The 17,215-nt window shown below is 43.4% G+C and overlaps 1 protein-coding gene across 1 annotated transcript in view; it reads right to left on the bottom strand.

Moving 5' to 3' along the window:
* The window catches only part of LOC122815569 (protein mono-ADP-ribosyltransferase PARP12-like), a 1,409,919-nt gene that overhangs the window by 446,820 nt on the left and 945,884 nt on the right, over nucleotides 1-17,215 (bottom strand). The window contains exon 9 of the mRNA XM_044088175.1: nucleotides 7,734-7,824. Coding sequence (XP_043944110.1) covers nucleotides 7,734-7,824 — 91 coding nt within the window. The remainder of the gene's footprint in view (nucleotides 1-7,733; nucleotides 7,825-17,215) is intronic.

The following is a 17,215-nucleotide window of genomic DNA, read 5'->3' as shown; positions in this document are numbered from 1 at the left end:
TCCTAACTCAAAACAACTTCTTACTCCAACCCAACATGGTTTCCGACCTGGGCATAGCACTAAAACAGCTCTACTCTACTTCTTAGATGCAGTCAATCAAGCAGTGATTCTGGGAATATAGTATCAACAGTTCTGCTAGATCTCTCCAAACAATTTGATACTGTTTCCTATACTCATCTTCTGAGCCATCTTTCAAAGTTGAATCTTTCCCAAAACACCCAATCCTGGTTTGCATGTTATTTGTCTGACAGATCTCAGGCTATAAAATGGAGAAAAGGCACCTCGCCTTTTCTACCCACCCCTACCATTGTACCTCAGGGATCCATTCTCGGCCCAATGCTGTTCAATATCTTTATCAATAATTTTCACTCCGCTATCCCAAATACTAAAGCCATACAATACACAGACGACTCAACTTTAGTCTGCTCGGCCACTGACCTCTCTGAACTTCTAACTAAGACCCAGACTGCGTTCTTAACCACCAAGACCTGGATGCACCCAAACTACCTTTCATTCAATGCAAACAAATCCAAAATATTATTATTCTCACCCTCAAAATCCTTCCCTTATGATAAAAGCTCCTTCCAAGTCCTAACCCAAAACAACTCTCCTATTGAAGTTGTTCCCTCTGCTAAATTACTCGATGTAATTATAGATGAACACCCAAAGTTTGATATCCACATACAACAAAATATAAAAAAAAAATAACATAAACTTGGCATGCTATACAGAAACAATCACTTCCTCTCCACTTCTAATAGACATGCACTCAACTTTACTTATCTCCTGCCCTCCCTAATGTATGGTGCTCCCTTACTAACAACCTATCCTCCTCCATTTCTTCCAAACTTGAAAATTGTTACAACAAAATTTCTACATTTGTCACCAAATTCAAACATTCGTCCCATCATTGTATTACCCTCCACTCTCTAAATTGGTTAGAACTTCCTAACTATCTGGACTACCTCCAACTTACCACAGCTCACAGACTCATATTCAACCCAACCAAATGCCCCGCTGTAACTAACATCCTTCCCCCTTACACCCCAAATAGAACTCTCAGATCCGAACACTAAAACTTAGTCAGTGACAACAAACCTAAGCGACCTGCTGGACAACTTCTCCTCTTTTTTTCCCTAGCCAAGAAATGGAATTCTCTCCACTCCTCCCTAAGGACAACGCAGAGAACAGACAATTTTAAAACTCAGCTTCACTCCTACCTCTCTTCGAAATGGAAATGTAACTGCATTCTACCTACCTAGATCTCTTAACTTCCCATGGCATCTAAGCTTCCTACAAGTATGCTTCATCCCTAACAACTGCTAATTTCCATATGATACTTTGCTCTATGTAAATAATTTTCTCTTAATTGTGTGAATACTTTGCTAAACTGGACTTGTACTTTGTAATCCACGTGATATTTTTGTCTATGCAAACATTGTGCACATTTGTTTTCTCTTTCACTTTGATGTACATTGAGATTTGTAACTTTCTCTACACATTTCTGTGTCTTTAATTGTATTTTTCTCTGTGGAGCTTTTCTCCCCAGGCCTCCACTGAAAATGGGCTCCCTGGGCCCAGTGGACTTCCCCAGTAATCAAACTGGAAATAAATAAATAAATCAATAAATAACACACTATGCCTGTAAATTAAACTGTATAAAAAGAAGTGATGTGTGAGGAAGTACAGATACTGAGGAAGTTCTGGTTCTGGTTTTGGAACAGAAGTTCACAATTGTTGAATAAAACAACTAGGTTTGTAAGCTTTTGCTTTTTGAGTATTGGACTTTCTTGGTTGTTTGACTGCCCCCCCCACCGGCTTTCTATAGTCATTGGCGGCATTTTCATGGTTACTGGTTTTCCTACTTGTTTTGGTGTTAGTGTTGGTGGCTCTGGAATTGCCTGCCCCTCCTGTAAGTCTGTATTTGAACACTCCGCCTGAGTCCATCTCATTTGCTCACTTAACCGAGTACAGTGAGATCATATTCTGAGTCTAGTGTTCACTCTACTTAATACAGAGAGAAGATTTGAGAAGGCCAACCCACTTAGGTTCTTCCTTCCTCTCTCCTTGCACTTTACTACCAAAAACAATGCACTTTATTCATCTGTTTTTACTGTATTTGTGTTTTCTCCTACTTTATTTTGCTTTTGCCTGTTTTTAAAAGTAATCAATTTTATTTATTCTGCTGCATTTATTACTGCTTGATAGCCTGATTAAATTGTAACTGTTATTCTAAGTCTTTTGGTTTAAGCACTTGGGCTTCATACCGGTTGTTTTACATTAAGAAGGTTTGTGGTTTGCACTGTTGTGGCAGGACAGGTAGCTTACATCCTTCTAAGCTGGGAATTGTTGATTGAAGGCTCAGTGTCTGCTATTCTAAAAGTGTATTAGTTTTGGCTTAAGCACTTGGGCTTCAGGGCAGTTATTCTACATTAAGAAGGTTTGCGGTCTGCACTCTTGTGGGAGGACAGGCTGGATTCTGCTCTTCTGAGCTGGGAATTTCTGGTCACAGGCTTATTGTGCCTGCTTATTTGAACTGTTTCTTTCTAAAATTGGTGCACCTGGTTGCTGTAGCATAGACCAGATTCAGGCCTGCTGAATCTAGCTTTGTTCGTATAATTTGAGCACTGATCCAGGCCATCTTTTTTGGAAAAGGTTCCCCTGCACCCTAGTAGCAGGAGTGTGCAGTTAGAACTTGTCTTAAGACTGCTGGAACAAGGTTCAGCTTTGAGCTTTTTTCTGGTTAATTGGGTAATTTGTTTAAATTAGTTGGTTTGTTTTCTATTGTTTTATATATATATAAAAAATTGCACTATATTCATCTGCTTTTACTGTATTTGTGTTTCTTCCTACTTTATTACTAGGGGCATTGACTACAACTCTGATCTGAGATATATAACAATAAGTATCCTTTTCTGCGCATTTCAAGTGTTTTTTGATTGTATCTGCTTTATTTTCTGAAAAAAAAAAACTTGTTTCCCGCTTTTCTAAGCTAGTATAGTCCAGTTTTCGGGTTAATGCTGAATTCAGGGGTGTGTTACAAATCTCTATATTTGCCCATAACTTACTTGGATAGAAGGGAGTTTCTCTGTTCACCTGTGAGAGAGGGGAGCTTTGAGCAACATATGTGTCCCTGGAGGAGTGATTTCAGCCCAGAAATTAGTAGCTTATTGGCCATTTTGGGCTAATTTATATCTCTTTCATTTCCCTGCTATAAAAAACGCATTTGCCCGGTTTTGGGGCCCTGCAACGCCGGTTAGCTAGGGTATAACTATTCCTGGCTTCACAAAGTCTCCTCTTCAATTTTTCCCTTGGAACTAGACAAACATTCAACATAAGCACTCAAGCCATTCATTTCTCAGCCCAGCACTTGCTCAAAACTCATAGCAAGCACTTATAAACCCTAGCACTAGACCCCTATACTGTACAGAAGGAAAAGGGGCTCTATTCAACCTTACCAGCCATTCAGTAAAACAGTTCACTGTACCTATCCAGGCATGTCCAAATGGCAGTTTCCGATGTACTATCCAGTCCAACTGGTGAATCTGGGCATTTTGAGGCAATGTTACAACTACCTCATGTACACAGACAACCCTCTCCTCCTACCACCAAACACTAATACATGCGAGAGATGCAATTACACAGTCAAACTGGAGGCTAAGCTCTCTCAACCCAAGACTGGATCAGACAGTCAAGAGGAGAAGGGAAATACTTGCATCACACCACCAGTCTCACATAGACCCATTAAACCAGCACCGGCAAAAAACACACATAAATACAAGAAAACATACTTGGAGGCTCTAAATAAAAATCTGCAAAAGCAACAGAGACCTCCAAAGCCGACATCCAAGCAACCTCTACCCCCAACACAAACCATGAAACACATACTTCACAAAACCAGTGTGCCACGCAATCACAGCCCTTAAGGCAAAATAACATACACAACATACTAGTAATAGGTGACTCTATAGTCAGGCACACTGACATCCCACTCACTAGGCTGAATAAGGAGAAGGTTACTGTTAGCTGCTTGTCGGGTGCCATGATCCGCCACATAACACAAGAACTCAGGTCACTCCAGAACAAATACAAATATGACACTGTCATTGTCCATGTTGGTATGAATGACCTGAGCCGTACCTCCCTGGACTAGATGAAAAGAGACATGGAAGAGCTCTCTGATGATGTAGCCCAGGCCGGTATGATCCTGACCCTGAGTAGGATCCTGCCCTCATCAAGAATGATACCAAAGTATAAAAAAAAATTATCAATTTCAACAATTGGCTAAGTTTCTGGTGTCATTCAAAGGGGATTCAGTGTCTGTCCACCTGGGATGACATGCTCGACAACGCTGTTTCACTAGAAATGGCTTGCACCTGTCATCCTTAGGTTTTCGAATACTGGCCAAGGCTCTTGCCACCCCCATAGTGCCTTTTTTAGGCAAGGCTCAAAAGACAAACCCACCGCCGTAAATAGCACAAGTAACAAAAAACTGAGGGTAATGCTACTCAATGCCAGAAGTCTACACCTCAAAATGCACGCACCCGTGGCACTCCTCAGTATAGAGAAAATCGATATATGTGCAGTAACAGAAACCTGGTTTAAGGCTCCAGCGAGCACCCCAGCACTACCACGCTACAACTCATACCATATATTTCGGCCACAGAATCCGGACTGAAATACAAAAGGCGGGGGCGTATCCATATTCATCAAGGATATCCACACCTCCAGGTTAGTGGCACAGCACGATGCTTCAGAGATCATCCATGTGCAACTAACAACAGGCAAAACTACAATTCAAATTGTAGCTTGCTACAGATCACCCACCATGTACCAGGACCCCAATTCCGCATTTCTGGAAACACTGGGAAACATAAAGGTCCTACTAAACATCCTAATATTGGGTGATTTCAATTACCCAAACATTAACTAGGAGAACTACTCAAGTACTAACTCCCTTGCCCAACATTTCCTAGAATTTATAAACTCAAACGCCCTGGATCAACTGGTCAACACTCCCACCAGAGGTGACAACATATTGGACCTGGTCATCTCCAACATGGGCGACCGGTGTTCCACACCAGAGGTCAACCCCTCGCTGGTTAGATCTGACCATAAACAAATCACTTTGGATATCCACATTACACCCCCACCCCTGGACAAGGAAACCACTGTGAAAAACTTTTCAAAAGCAAACTTCACGTTACGTAAGACCGAGGTGGAAAGTTTCAAAGCCCCCATGCTAAAGGATAATGCTGTCCAAGCTGTAAAATCCTTTACTAATGCATTCTATGGGCACCTACAAGAATGCATGTATTGTGCTAGCCCAAGCAAAACCAAGACTCACTCCTCCAAGAAAAGGAAACCAGTCTGGTGGACCCCTGCTATAAACAAGCTATACAATAGAAGGAGGAAATTAGTACAGAAAAGAGTAAAATCCCAAGAAGGGAAGACATCCCTGATCAGTATCAGCAAGAAACTACGATCCCTCATAAAATCATCCAAGGCGAGCTTCGAAAGAAAAATTGCCAAGGACTCCAAAGATAACCACAAGGCATTCTTTAGCTATGTCAAGAATCTAAGTGGCAATGCTCAGATCTGCTCTGAGTTAGTACAGAATGGCACAAAATACACTGAACCGACCGATATCGGCAACATCCTGGCACACAGGTTCAGTGCAAACTTCACACCCCCTCTCACCCCCAAAAGGGCCCATAACCATACCAGAAGAATGTAGAGCCCCTGAAATCAGAGACACTCAGGTTAAAACAGCCGTTTCCAAAGCCAAAAACACAGCATCAATGGGACCGGACGGTGTCCCAGGCTGCGTCATACACGAGCTCAAAGACGAACTAACCCCTCACCTAAACACACTGTTCATACTCAGCCTCTTCATAGGCTACATACCCATAAAGTGGTGCACAGCAACGGTTATTCCGCTACACAAAGGCGGAGCCACAACAGACCCCGGGAACTATCCCCTATAAGCCTGACTAGCTTGGTCTGCAAGGCTATGGAGTGCATCATCATGGAACTCATTAACAGAGACATTGACAACCTCCAAACACTGGACCCTACCCAGTTCGGCTTTGTTATGGGCAGATCATGTCTCCTAAACCTGGTGGACTTCTTTGAGACAGTTACCAAGGCTATAGACGAGGGGAAAGGTGGTACACACAGCCCACCTAGACTTCGCAAAGACACTCGACACCATTCCCCATTCTGGTATTATAGACAAGCTCACCAGCCTGAACATAAACCCCTACGTCACAAGATGGATTGCCAACTGGCTCATGGACAGAACCCACATGGTGAGAGTTGCGGGAGCTAGGTTACAATTGGCATTCCCCAGGGTTCAGTCCTAGGACCCCTCCTGTTCGGCATATACTTCTCAGAGGTACAGGCAAGCACAGGAGGACTATGGCTGACCAAGTTTGCAGACAACTGCAAACTAGGGGCTATAACTGACTATCCGGCTGACACAGACATCCTCCAAAAGGGTCTTACCGAGACGGATACCTGGTGTCAAAATCATGGCCTCAAGCTAAATGCCAAAAAGTGCATAGTCATCTCCTTTGGAAAAAACAAAGTACCCACAAACTACTACATAGGTGGTAGTCCCCTAAGTATGGAAAACGTAATAAGGGATCTGGGGACCCAAGTAGTTAATAATCTCTCCTTTGATAATCACATTGCCAAAGTGGTTAGAAAATCCTTCTATGTAGCCCGCCTAATCACAAAAGGGTTTGCATGCAGATCAAAAGAGGTCATTGTGTCCCTCTACTCATCACTCATCAGAGCCATCATAGAGTACAATGCCCCATTTGAGATGTACCTTACAAGACACCTGTAACAGTTGGAAAGACCACAGAAGTACCACACCAAGAGGGTGACTGGCCTCAAACAGATGCCCAATGCATCTCGACTGAAGAAACCCCAGCTGTACTCGGTTGCATACCACCTACTCAGAGGTGATCTCTGCCTGACATACAAGGCCATGTCCAACTCAGAATTCATGGACATGCTCAACCTAAAGAAAACCTTATCCCATCGAGCCACACGCTCTAGGGATCTAAATCTCACCACAACAATAAATAGGACATGTTGGAGGGATAGATTCCTGTCCCAGAGACTTCCCATGCTTTGGAACAAGATTCCAATCTATATTAGGCAGAGCTCCTCGCTAACACTCTTCAAAAGAAACCTTGACGAGTGGATGGGAAACAGAAAGTTTATCCCAGGGATCACTTCAGTGGCTCTGCTGGACAAAGGCACAGGGAACTAATCTAAGGGGGCGGCAAAAGCCAACACATTCTGGCTAGGCTTATAAACGCCTTCGGTTCTTACATATGAACCTACACCATTCACTGTTTTTATTCTTACCTAGAAATAGCACTCCGAATACAAGAACTACTACTACTGTTTCAGGATGGCTCCCACACTTGGCCATTAACAAGATAGCTGTAAACAGTGAAAACAGTGATTTAAATGACAAAACAGCAAGCATAACAGGTTAATTAAGCAAAAATAGCAAAATGACCAAGTGCAGTGGGAAAATGTATAACAAATATTCAGAACATATTTCCAACTTCTCAGGATGAAGCACACTGTAAAAAGTAAAAGACTAATGAAAGATTAAGAATTAAGAAATGCTGGAAATATTTACTTTAAGCTTCACATTAGTATGTTATATATTGGTACCTCCAACAAATATTACACTCAGGTAACTGTACCTTGTAACTTAGTTCAGGAAGTGTTGATTTATCCCAGTACTCGGGGATCGTGTTTAAAAGCATCGCTCTCCGCTGGCTAGAAACTTCTTGGCTGTTTCAAAAAACAAACAGATTAGAAAATATTTTTATTCTGAAATAAAGGTAATACATTTTACTCATTTGTAATAATTTTATTAGGTGCCATAATGGAATAATTCAACTGTTCACTAACTACATATTCAACAACAACTATTACCCCAGGGAACTACTACAATGACAATTCGCCCTGATTTTGGGAACTTATGTAGAGAGTGACCTAAGTTTTGAACAACATTTGCCCATAGTTGTAAGAAAGTCCTTCTATATTACACAGCCTATAATAAAAGAGACTGTGCCTAGACGTAGGAATGTCATTATACCCCCTTTACTTAGCCATCATTAGGCTAATCATGGAGTATAAATCCGCATTTGGCATATATCTGCCCAGACACATGCAACAACTGGAATGCCTACTGAGATACCTCACTAAAAGGATACAAGGCCTAAACAAGATGTCCTACAAGGACCGATTCAAAGCCCTGCCACTATATTCCTGTGTCCACAACCCTTGCCTTGTTCAGTATGTGGTTGTGGGGCCCCACTAGGTCTGAAGGGATGGTATCAGCCTTGACTTTTATTTGACTGTGTATCCCAGTGCTTGTAGCAAGTAAATGACCCTTTGTTGTAAATCTGTTGTCAAGCTTTGTTTGTTTGTCCCTTTGTAGCAGGCAGTCAGGTGGGTATAAATTTCTGTGCCAGTCATGGCTGATCTAAATGAAGCCCAGTGCATCATAGCCACAGCGGACAAACATCATTGAAAGCATCATCCACCACACAGAGAACAGGAGGTATAGCTAAGGGCCTGTGCTGTGAAAGGTGTAGAAAGGTCCTTTTCTTTTTCTGAAAAATGAAAAATGCTGCCATTGCCATTTCACCTCGCATCACCATGCAGGGTTTCTAAGAATTCGAGGGAGCCTCTGCTGGTCAAAGGGCAATGTCTTCATCAGCAGCATCATCAGAGATTGTGAAGGCTCTGGGGCAGGGCCTGCCCATCTGGGGCTCTCTGGGGGCTGAGAAGCCCTGTTCGTTAGATTGAGATCCTAATTAAAGAAATTAAAAAATAAGCACTTGAGAACTAGAAGAGAACTAGGATGTGGGGGGTCTAACAGGCACTGTTTTAGTAGTCGTGGACATGGCTGCTGGAGGCCTAGCAGCACCACGTGTGGGGGTAGAGACATCCAAGATGGTGGTGTCTAAGTCACCACCCGTGGTAGGTATTTAAAAAGGAGGTCAGTCGATTCAAGAGTTGTAGAAGGGCAGTTCATGGGTGAATAGGTAAGCTGATCAGTTTTCTCGTTTTCTCGGTTTTGCCTAGACACCGCGAAACCCTTGCTTAACCATGGTTTCATTCAATATCCCACAGACTGCTGTGTCTGGCATACAAGCTCCGACCCAATACTGATGGATTTACTGTATGTCACAAGTCAAAATGCCATACGAAATTTATTTATTTATTTACATTTGTTGACCGGGAATGTCCGACTGGACACAGGACAATTTTCAGTGGAGGCCCGGGGAGAAAAGCTCCACAAATTAAAATATTACAGACATAGTTACAGATGAATCCTAGCAATTAAAATATTACAAACATAATTACAGATAAAGAAAGTACAGTTTTGTACCTACCATAAATGTAGATGTTCGAGTGCTAATACAGCTGCAGTCATAACAGATGGGTTATCCTGCCGTCAGGCGGATCCTCGGTCGGCCGAATTCCAAAGTCTAGGTCCGGCGTCGGATGTTGTCGCTTCTTCCCTGACGTCAGTGCGGCAAGGGTATAAAAGAACCAGCCGACGCCATTTTCTTCAGTTTTTCTTGCCCCAGATATCAGGTGCCCCCAGAAGGAAGGCAAAACATAAACTTATGTAATAATGCAATGTAATATAATCAAAAAACAGTAGTTGCAAGCAAATACACCATAAAAGAATACCCCAATCAGGTTGTATGAGGAGGTGGTTGTCATTAGGCCTGTCCCAAGAGGGGAAGGAGGGAGGGAAACCTGGACTGCAGCTGTATTAGCACTCGAACATCTACATTTATGGTAGGTACAAAACTGTACTATGTTCATCGTGCATACAGCTGCAGTCATAACAGATGGGTAGAATCCCAAAGCTAAAAAGGGGTGGCAGGCACTAAGTGGAACTAGGAGGAGCAAGGATGCCCTGCAAGACTGCTGTGGCAAAGCCCGCTCTGGATTTAGAGTATAGTGGTAGGTGATAGTGCTTGGAGAAAGTGTGCACAGAACTCCAAAATATCCTTGGTAGGAACCCCCCCTGAGGAAAGCTGCAGAGGTAGCTGTGGCCCTTGTGGAGTGAGATCTGATGCTTGTAGGTACAGTTTACCATGAAATGAGTAAAAAAAGCGTATGCAGTGGGCTATCCATTTTGAGATTGCCTGTTTGGAAATAGCCTTTCCTTGAGCACCTGTAGCATAGGACACAAAGAGTTGCTCTGATTTTCTGAATGGCTTTGTCCTGTCCAAATAATAACGAAGCTGTCTGTGAATGTCCAAGGAATGTAGTAGTCTTTCCCCTTTGTTTTGTGGGTTAGGATAAAAAGTAGGTAAGTGGATAGTCTGATTCAAGGCTACACTAGATACTACCTTTGGCATAAAGGAAGGGTTGGTTCGTAAGGAAACTCTGTCCTGATGGAAAATGATGAAAGGTTGCACAGTCATGAGGGCTTGTAGTCCCGAAACCCTGCGTGCTGAGGTGATAGCCAGAAGGAAGGCTGTTTTCCATGACAAATATTGCAGTTCTGTTGAAGCAGCTGGCTCAAATGGAGGCAGGGTCAGTTTTTCTAAAATGAAATTGAGGTCCCAAGCAGGTACTGGTGGCTTCCTTGGGGGTTTTATATTCTTAGCCCCTCTGAGGAACTGTCTTAAGAGAGGATGAGAGAATAAAGGAGGATCAGTGTTGTATTGTGCAGAAATGGCTGAATCATGGATCTTGATGGAGGAGAATGAAAGTCCACTGTTTAGCATCTCCGCTAGGTACAGTAATATTTGAGGTAAATTCAGTATCCCAGGATTCTGTCCCTTTTTCTGATTCCAGGCACAAAACCGTTTCCATTTGGCGGAGTAGGCTTTTCAAGTAGAAGGCCTTCTGGCCTCCAAGATGACATTCTGCACATCCTTGGAGAGGAGGGTCTGTTGGGAAATCAAGGAATCCTCCATGCGGCTAGATTGAGGGTTTTCAGCTGACTGTGAAGAGTTTTGAAGTTGTGCTGGGTCAACAGAAGAGGCACTAGCAGCAGGATCCATGGTGAGGAATGCGTCAGGCTCCTCAGGAGTGGATACCAGTGTTGTCTTGACCAGTCTGGAGCAATGAGAATCATCTTTGGCCTGTCTACTCTGGCTTTTAATAGAACTTTGGGCAGCAGAGGAAGAGGTGGAAAGGCATAAACTGTAAATGTTGTCCAACTGAAAGAAAGTGCATCCACTTTCCAGGCCTGTGGATGATAGGTCCTTGAGCAGAATTTTTTCAATTGGTAATTTCTGTGGGTAACAAAGAGATCTATGTCTGGCCTTCCCCATGCCTGAATTATCTTTGCGAAAACTTGAGGATGCAACTTCCATTCGTGTGAATCTGTCATATTTCTGCTTAGGTTGTCTGCCAGCGTGTTTTCCTTCCCTGGCAGGAATTGTGCTTGAAGTTGGATTTGCAATTCCAGAGCCGTGTTCCAAAGAGACATGGCTAGTCTGCACAGGGGGTATGAAAGAGTTCCTCCCTGTTTGTTTATGTACCACATCACTGTGGTGTTGTCTGTCCTTATCAATAGCTGGTCTGGATGCAGTAGGTCTTTGAAGGCCATAATAGCATTTTTCACTGCTAGCATTTCCTTTTGATTGATGTGTAGGTGCTTTTCTTTTTGGGACCATTTGCCCTGAATGCACTGATCTGTCATGTGCGCCCCCCAGGCGTAGTCCGAGGCGTCTGTTGTGATGATTTGATTTGCTTGAGGCATGCAGAAGGGGAGACCTATGTTTCTTTGGCATGCTTGAGTCCACCACAGAAATTCCTTTTGCAGACATGGAATGAGTGGTATAATTGTTTCCAAACTGTGGCTGTGTTGAGACCATAAGTTTTTTAGGTACCATTGAAGTTTCCTCATATGCAGCTTTGCACATGGGATTAGCAGGATGCAAGATGCCATGAATCCCAGAGCCTGCAGGACTTTCCTTGCAGTCAGCCTGGTGATGGTTGCCATTTTTCTGAAGTATTGAGATAGTTGCCCTTGCTTCTCTGGCGTGAGGTAGGCCATCTGGGTGTTTGTATTCAAGCTGGTACCCAGGAAAATTATTGCTTGAGAGGGTATTAGTTTTGATTTCTTTTTGTTGGCTGTGTATCCCAGAAAGTTCAACAACTTTATTACAAATGCCAGGTGTTTCAGAAGTATGTGCTTGCTGTCCGCTTGGATCAGGCAGTCGTCCAGATATGGGTATATTTGTATCCCTTGAAGTCTGCAGAAGGCAATTACTGATGCCAGGCATTTTGTGAACACTCTGGGCGCAGTAGATAAGCCAAAGGGCAATGCAGAGAATTGATAATGGGTTGAACCTGCAAGAAATCTGAGGTATCTTCTGCAATCTTGTCTGATAGGGACATGCAGGTATGCCTCCTTGAGGTCCAGTGTTACCAGCCAAGACTCCTTGCCCAGCATGGGAAGAAGCTGCTGTAATGTGAGCATCTTGAATTTTGGTACGAGTAAATATGTGTTTAGGATGGATAGGTCCAAAATAGGTCTCCAATCGTTGTCCTTCCTTGGTACCAGGAATAGTCTGGAATAAAAACCTTGACCCTGTTCTTGTGCAGGTACCTCTTGAATAGCTTTCATGTCCATGAGAGCTGAAATTTGTTTTTGTGCCTCTGCCCTTTGATTTTGTGGCAGGTTTGGCATGCCTCTCATTTTTGGAAGGGAGTGAAAGTGGAATCTGTAGCCTCTGTATATAATGTCCAGGATCCATTTGTCTTTTGTGACAATATGCCAATTTTTCAAAAATAATGCCAGTTTTCCGCCTAAAGGTGCTGCCATTAAAGCTTGCTTGGCATGCAAAGGGGAAAGTCATTGTGTCTGCTTTCTGAATGGCTGTGATCTATCCTCTCCACCTCTTGGTGTAGGTGCTTGCCATTGCCTGGCTCTAAATGATCCTTGAGATTACCCTCTACCCCTCGGGCGCCTGTATCTACCTCTTTGAGATCTGTCCGTGGCTGGAAAGAACCAATTTTTTGAAGGCCAGTTTCTGCTGAAACGTGGAGGTTGTGCCTGTAGGAAATCTTTCACTGTTTGCATTGATCTTGCCTTTTCCTCCATTTTCTCTAATACCTCCTCAGCTTTAACACCAAACAATACATCTTTTTGAAGAGGTGCATCTAGTAATTTAGCTTTGACATGATCTGGTAAGGTTTGCTCTTTGAGCCAAGCATGTCTACGTATGACAGACCCTGTAACAGCAGCTCTGCATGAGGCCTCTAAAGCATCAAAACCACATTGCAAGGTATGTTTACCCACTTGCTCTGCACTATACAACAAATCCTGCAACTCCTTCAAGTCTGGTTGTTCAGGTTATGTCATTTTGCTTTTCAACTGAGATAACAAAAAACTGTTGATACTTTAACATATGGAACTGACAGTTTAATGCCCTCATGGTTAAAGTGGCCGAGGTGTATACCTTTTTCCCCCACCTTTCCAAAGCTCTGGAATCTCTCTCTGAAGGTAATGGATTTTTGGCAGTAGAGGCCTTAATTCCCTTGGGACCCTGTGAAATAGTTTCTGGGTCAGCAGCATGGCTTTTGTATTGGAACTGGTGTGAATCAGGAACCCGGTAATACCGGTCAGGTTTAACAGGAGCTGGAGGTAAAGAATCTGGGTTAAGGCTGGCCTCTGAGTACACATCATCTAGTATGTCCAAGACAGGAGGGATAGCCAGAGGCCTGTGCTGAGGAAGCAAGAGAAAATCCCTGAGCCTTTTCTTGGAATCTGAGTAATCTTGGCCTTCCCAGTGAAAGTGTTCCCTCAAGGTATGCAAGGTTTCCCCAAAAGAATAGTCCTCATGGGGGGAGACAGAGGGAATGGACTCCTCCGCATCAGAATCTTCAAAAAGGGAGTATGAATATTCCTGGTCCTCAGAATGTTCTGAGGTAATAGAGGCCTGGTCCGAGGAAGGGTAGTCTTCCTCCAATCTGGGCCTTTTGTCCGAGGGGGGTTGAGAACCCCTGATAAGAGTAATCAAATCCTCAGCCATTTTGAGCATCTGTTTTTTAGGCATGGGGCCTTGAGAGGGGCTCTGTGGAGCTTGTCTTTTAGTTTTCATGGCTGCTTTAGATTTTGTGAAAGCCTTAATGGAAAAAGAAGAAGGCCTGAAGACACCTTGAGAGGTGGCAGGCCTGTCTAAACTCTGAGTTTCCCCGCCAAGAGTGGCATCGGTATCTGTAGTCGGGGTGGGGGCCGAGGAGCCTGCGACCTCGGGCACAGAAGACACCGCTAAAGAAGCATCATCGGTACTCAGGGGCTGCGTAGGCGCCTTGCTGAGAACCGGAGCACCTGTAGCCGGCTTTAGCGTGGTGTCAGTAGAAGTCGCGGACCTCGTATGTCTGTCCTTATCTTTGCGTCTTTTACTCAAAACTGGAGTCGGAGTATCCGACGACATAATGTAATTACATTTTTTACCAAAATAGTGTTGGGCGAACTCTGCCCGATGCTTAATAGTGCGTTTGTTGAATCTAGCACAAAAACAACAGGCCGAGACGTCGTGGTCTGGGCCTAAGCAAGGAATGCAGAAGGAATGGAAATCCTTATGCGGTATTTGCTTCCCACATGAAATGCAATTATTAACTTTGTCTGACATCGGTCTGATGCAAGAAAAGTTTCCCCAACGGGGTACTTAGCTTTCAAGAAGAATTCGGCTGAAAAATATTCGTAATCTCAGGAGCTGGCCGACCGGCACTTGCAAACTGCTTCTGCTTCGGGCACCGCGTGGCAAGAAAGACTGAAGAAAATGGCATCGGCTGGTTCTTTTATACCCCTGCCGCACTGACGTCAAGGAAGAAGCGACGACATCCGATGCCGGTCCTAGACTTTGGAATTCGGCAGACCGAGGACCCGCCTGACGGCAGGATAACCCATCTGTTATGACTGCAGCTGTATGCACGATGAACATCATAGTACATTCAGTAGATAACTAGCATCTGTTCTATCCACGAAGTCACAGCAGATATTAACAATTGTTACAATAAGAAGTTACTACCATATAATAAATAGATAGGCATGGAAGTATCAGAGATTGCTGTAATCAAAGGTAGTTTGTGGGGTGAAAGAGAGGTAGAGGGTAGATGGAGTGGGAGAATTTAGAGGGAGAGTTACAAGGGCATAGCCAGCATGTTTTTAGGTGTGCTTTAAGTAAAGCTTTGTTGTGGGTGCATGATGGTAGAGAGGTTATTGTGAGGGGGGGGGTGTTCCATAATTTGGCTGTAGTGCTGGAGAATAGTGTTTCTCCAGCAGTGTTATTGGCTCTAGTAACCGGTAAATGATTTTTGTTGCTGGATCGTAGTGGTCTGGTGGTGAGATAGGGTTGGAGTAGATACTGGAGGGATGGGACCTTTAGAGGATGGTTAACCAGTTTGTGGGCGAGTGCGAGTTGATACCATTGAAGGAGGTGAGGGAGTTCTAGCCAACCTAGTTCAGTAAGTGAGAGACAGTGGTGACTGTGGGAGGATGCCCCGGTGGCAAATTTGGCGATTTTGTTGTAGCAGGTCTCAAGTTTATTTACATTGCATTGCCTTAGGTTGGTATATATTGAGAGGCATAAAGTAGGGTGGAGATAAGGTGCAAATTTGCAACTGAAATCCTAGCTGCTTTGGTGAGGAGTTGCTTATTTCTGTATAAGGCTCCTAGGTTTTTGTGGACTTTGTTTATGGTCATGGATATGTGAATGTCAAATTTGAGATTGTTGTCTATTTCAACTCCTAGTAAATTGATGTGATCTGTTGGGTGGATAGTGTTGTCGTCTTTTATGTGATGTTAAAGTGAGAGTTATTTTGAGTATGTTTGGTGGGTTCAAAGATGAGGAGTTTAGTTTTGTTTGGGTTGAGTATTAAATGGGCATAAGATAGCCAAGTTTCAACAGAGGAAAAGGCATCCTGTGTAACCTTTTGCAGTTCGGGTAGGGACTGGGCTGAGCAGATGATGGTTGAGTCATCTGCATATTGTATGAGTGTGCCATGTTTGGTGGCAGAGGCTAGATTTTTGGTGAAAATAGAGAAGAGTAGGGGTCCAAGGATGGATCCTTGGGGAACACCAATAGAGACAGGTAGTTGGGGAGATATGTAATTTTGCCATACAACAGATTGCTGGCGGTCAGACAGGTAACTTTGAAACCAGTTGGTGACTGATTGAGAAAAGGATAGGTTATTGAGTACAGAGAGGAGTTGTTTGTGTGGGACCATGTCAAATGCTTTAGATAGGTCTAGGAAAGTAGCAGAGGAGAGATGGCCATTGTTTTTATGGTGAAGGATAGTGTTAGTAAAACAGAGTAAGGCAGTGGTGGTGCTATGGTTTGGTCGGAAACCATGTTGAGTATTAGAAAGGAGGTTGTTAGTAAGGAGGTAGTCTGAGATTTGACAGTGAATGTATCTCTCTAGTATTTTGGAGAGTGGAGACAAAATCGCTATGGGGCGGTAGCTGGTTAGTTCTGTGGAGGGGGTGCCTTTGTGAAGGGGAATGATGTGTGATATTTTCCATAGTGTAGGGACGTAGCATTCTGACAGAGATCGGTTAATCAAGATGGATACTGGGTAGGTTAGGGCTTCAGCTGCAATCTGTAGGAATTCACTTGGGAGGTTGTCTACTGCTAATTTTGTGGGTTTAAGTTTAGTTAAGAGAAATAATAAAATAATCAGTCTAGGGATCTAAACCTCTTCTGCAACATCAAGAGAATGGTTTGGAGGGACAGGTATATCTCACAAAGGATATCACTGTTCTGGATCAAACTTCACATCCACATAAAACAAAATTAATTTTTGCCCACTTTCAAGTGCAACTTGGATCTATGGCTGGGAAACAGAAAATTTACCCCAGGACTGAATGCCCCTGTACTACTAATGGACAGAGGCAGTTCCTAAATGCTTTATCCCATACATGTTTCCCCATAAATTATCTATGGTATGATCCCAGTTATTCTCATTAGGGGTAATATATAATTACTAATATATAATTGTCGACCATGGGATAGGTAAGGACAATCTCTAACAAGATGGCATAGGTTAATTCAAGCACAAAAAGGGAAACTGGCTAGGCTTAAAATGGCTATCAAGGGCAGCTAGCCTCTACTTACCTATGAACCTACTGAGGCAGAGAAAAAAGCAATAACATGATGCAATTCATTTTGAAGACATGCAGGAATTTACT

This window comes from Protopterus annectens, chromosome 11.part0 (assembly GCF_019279795.1).
Source record: "Protopterus annectens isolate FY-2018-M chromosome 11.part0, PAN1.0, whole genome shotgun sequence".
Lineage (NCBI taxonomy): Eukaryota > Metazoa > Chordata > Ceratodontiformes > Protopteridae > Protopterus > Protopterus annectens.
This window is presented reverse-complemented; position numbering and strand designations above follow the sequence as displayed.